Genomic DNA, 3,594 nt, shown 5'->3' with positions numbered 1-3,594 from the left:
TTTATTATATTTTAACCATTAACTGTATTTAAATCTTTAGGATAAATAATAAATTTAGTCCCTTAGGTTTTAATAATTATTATTTAGTCATTAAATTAATAAATGCGTAAAATAGCATGTTTAGCCATTGCAATATTAAAAATTAATTACGAATTAGAGTATTTAATTTCAATATGTTATAATTTAGTCACTAATTTTAATACTTTATTTAATTACAAGTTTATTACTTTTTATATATTTAGTTTAATTTTATTTTATTTTTTAATATATTTAATTTATATATATTTTAATTAGTATTATATTTTATTTTAATATATACTTATTTGATTAATTTAGAAATTAATAATGTTTATTGTTTTTAATATCGAAGAAAAGGACAGTCTTGATATAACTGGATGTCCTATTCTGGTATTTTAAATAATTAAATATATATTTAATTTTTTCTTAAATTATTTTACTTTTAAATTTTTACATTTTTAGTTATTTATTTTCATGTCAAAAGAAAAGAACTGTCTTAAGGTACCTAGAAGTTCTTTCTGATATTTCTAAATAAGTATATATTATTTATATTAAATTATCTGAAATAATAATTATAAATTAAATATATTTGAATTTTTTAAATTTTAATAATAGAGACAATTTAATTAAAAAGTACCAATTTTGGGCGTTGTAGGGGTGCTAATCCTTCCCTAAACTAACCGACCACGAATCCCTTTTTATTATTAAAAAGAATGAATTTTTGGTTTATAACGCAGATCAGTTTATTTTTTATTTGATTTTTCTTAAAACTCTTTTAAAAAAAATAATTTTTAGGTATTCGACCTACCTGACCCAAAAGGCCGATGGCGACTCCCAAATCATTTATTCCCATTATTTTCCCGCCGAGTATTTAAAATTCGTGCCCGGACGAAAACCGGTTACGACAAAGGGGAAATTTAAATTTTACTTGGATCACAGATTTAAGTCAAACAAAACTAGTAGGATGATCCATCGACCAACCATTCATATTAATTAACCAATAATCGTTTTATTTGAATTTTCTTCGTTATAAGAAACTTGCCACATTTCCCAAATTCATAAAATACTCAACAACCAAGTATAATTAGGTGAGACAAAGCTGACCGAAGATAACAAAAAATAAATCATTTGTTTATTCCATGATTTCCTTTAAAATTTCTCTGTCAGGACATATTCTAAAAATTTTAACCTAATGATAAAAATTACTCAAACTCAAATACCATTTCACTTGTTCTTCAATTAATGTAGTTAAAACTAGAGTTAAGTAAGGAGATCGAGAAAATTAATTTTTTTATTGTATTACGTGGTTTAGTTCAGTTCAGATTTTAATTATGGTTCGATTTCGATTTCATTTTTAAAAAAATTGCATAGTATAATTTGATTCATCTTTTAATAAAAAAACCGAATTGAACCAAACTAAATACGCACCTAACTAAAACACGCCGCCAATTCCTATCCCGGGCTGTTTTCACCGTGGATAAAAATTTTAATTTACGAAGATTGCGGTATGAAATAAGATATCTATTAACATGAGCTCTATTAATTAGTCAAGTGAGTAAGAATACATATATTGTCTCATCTTATATAAATTTAAATTTCGACATTTATTTTAAAAATGTTATACCTCTCTACTTAATAAAAAACGTAACAAGTGCTCTTAACAAATTGGTGTGAAACCTGAATGAACAAACGCCTCTACAATTCTTTAATCACAATGGAACCATTTATGAAAATGGTAATCAAGAAGAAGATGGAAGATAATGAATAACAAATATTTACTCATGTAAGAGCTCAAGAGCTCTTAACAAAGTGCCTTTAAACCTAGTAACATCCACCTTCACATTCTGCTTCTCCAAATATATAGACTTGAATTCATACCAGCTCCGGTCCTGTATGGCATATGGATTGTTGAAAACCTCATGATCCGGTGGATATTGTTGTATCAATGTACTCTCTTCTGTCTTAATCTTGTAGTCTAAGTACCTTAATTTCATGTCCTTGGATGGCTCTCCGAAGTCGGTTTTCGCCAGCCATTCAAACCCCCCGATCGGAACGACTTGTATCACAATCGCGTTCTCCGGCAGGAAAACCATGTTGGTCAAACCAGCTCCATGGACTCCCATCATTACGTCACAAGAATTCACCGTTTTCGCTACTCTTGTTACGTTCGAATTTGCCTCGTCGACTACTACTTCGTAGCCTAGTGATCTCGCCATTCCGGCGATGGCGTACGTGTTCATAAATGCTCGGGTTCTCTTTCTCGAAAGAATGAGGAGACGAGGTCTTTCCTTTCCATCACTGTTAGTATTATCCCTGATTTTGATGGCGTTTTCTTTTGATAATGAATAAGCACTTCTCAAGAACTGCCTGAATTCTTTCATGGAATAAGATGATTTCATAGGATCAATGTTCAGCTCTTTAGGGTAACGCTTAAGGCCAACGATCACACTTGTGAAACAATGAACGACGACTTCTTTATCGATGTCGATCAACTCGTATCGAGAAAGGTTCCGTAATACATGTCGGAACTTATCGGTCCACCATGGATTATTGTCAGTGACGAGAAACTTTACTTCTCCATCGAATTGTTTTGAAGTTAAAATTAGAGGAAGAACGATGTCTGTGTAGTCATGGAAATTGTTCCCTGCATATCCTCCTAGCGAGAACATGATGCCCGGAACACTGTGGTTTTTACCGCATTGAAGTCCGGCATCCGCCCCTGCTTTTATCGACCATTTCGTAACACGAATCAATGCCGCTTCGTCTCCTCTTCGAGCATAAGGACTGATCTTCCACGAGCTGTTTGAAGAACCAGATGTCATGAAAACTGTAGAGGATTTTCCGTCAACCCTTATATCTCCATTCGTCTCACAATATTCTGTTCTTTCCTCCACATGGCAAATTGGCTTCACTAATGGGGTCTTAGAGTTAGACCTGCTGATGGTGTCCTTGGTGCTGCTTGTCTCACTTTCCACCACCATCTCGATCTCGAAACTGTTGGATTCATTCGCAATCATTCCCATCGAACTGCTCGTATCATGGGCCCTCGGATTATCGGAGTCCGATGCTGTCGTTATCCTTAACATCTTGACACCAGCATCTGCATCCACTGAATACTAGATCAACTAAATACAGTAAAACGACTACATACTTAACACAGAAAAAATAACGAAAGGGGTACTTACGACGAGGTAGAGGGCCCAAACCAGGCTTGAAGACGATACAGAAGCTCAATGCAATAAGAAAACAACCAAGAAATGCTCCATATCCTAACTTCTTTTGGTCATATCGGCTAAAGCTTCTAGCAAAAATGGTATCATACATAATTTTCTCACCCATTTTTTCCCACATTCAAGAAATTACATGCATTCAACTTAAATGTATGCAATTAAAGTGTCGTTTTATATATGATAATGGAAGGAAAGGAAGACTGGAGGTTCCAACTTGGAAAGCTGAAACGCTTTCCCTGAAGAAGCCGGAGACGTTTCAACAGACGAGGGAATCCAGTGGGGTTTTGGGATACAATATATTCTCATGTAGGACAATTGGAGGACGTTGGGGAGCCTTTTTCTTTTG

General features: G+C 33.4%; 1 protein-coding gene across 1 annotated transcript; it reads right to left on the bottom strand.

Moving 5' to 3' along the window:
• Positions 1–1,786: 1,786 nt before the first annotated feature.
• Positions 1,787–3,357, bottom strand: LOC120158818 (alpha-1,3-arabinosyltransferase XAT3-like). Its single transcript, XM_039169562.1, has 2 exons — positions 3,225–3,357; positions 1,787–3,118 (listed from the first exon to the last, which is right to left on the bottom strand). The coding sequence occupies exons 1-2, from the start codon at positions 3,355–3,357 to the stop codon at positions 1,794–1,796; spliced, it is 1,458 nt and encodes a 485-aa protein (XP_039025493.1). The 3' UTR covers positions 1,787–1,793.
• Between the last annotated feature and the right edge of the window lie 237 nt (positions 3,358–3,594).

Source organism: Hibiscus syriacus, unplaced genomic scaffold (assembly GCF_006381635.1).
Source record: "Hibiscus syriacus cultivar Baekdansim isolate YM2019G1 unplaced genomic scaffold, ASM638163v2 tig00111330_pilon, whole genome shotgun sequence".
Taxonomy (NCBI): Eukaryota; Viridiplantae; Streptophyta; class Magnoliopsida; order Malvales; family Malvaceae; genus Hibiscus; species Hibiscus syriacus.
This window is presented reverse-complemented; position numbering and strand designations above follow the sequence as displayed.

Excerpts from the sequence above, each read along its gene's own strand:
- LOC120158818 (XM_039169562.1), bottom strand. The coding sequence starts at position 3,357 with ATGGGTGAGAAAATTATGTATGATACCATTTTTGCTAGAAGCTTTAGC. Across the intron at positions 3,119-3,224 it reads CTGTATCGTCTTCAAGCCTG|ATGCTGGTGTCAAGATGTTA; the intron begins GTTTGGGCCCTC and ends CAGTGGATGCAG.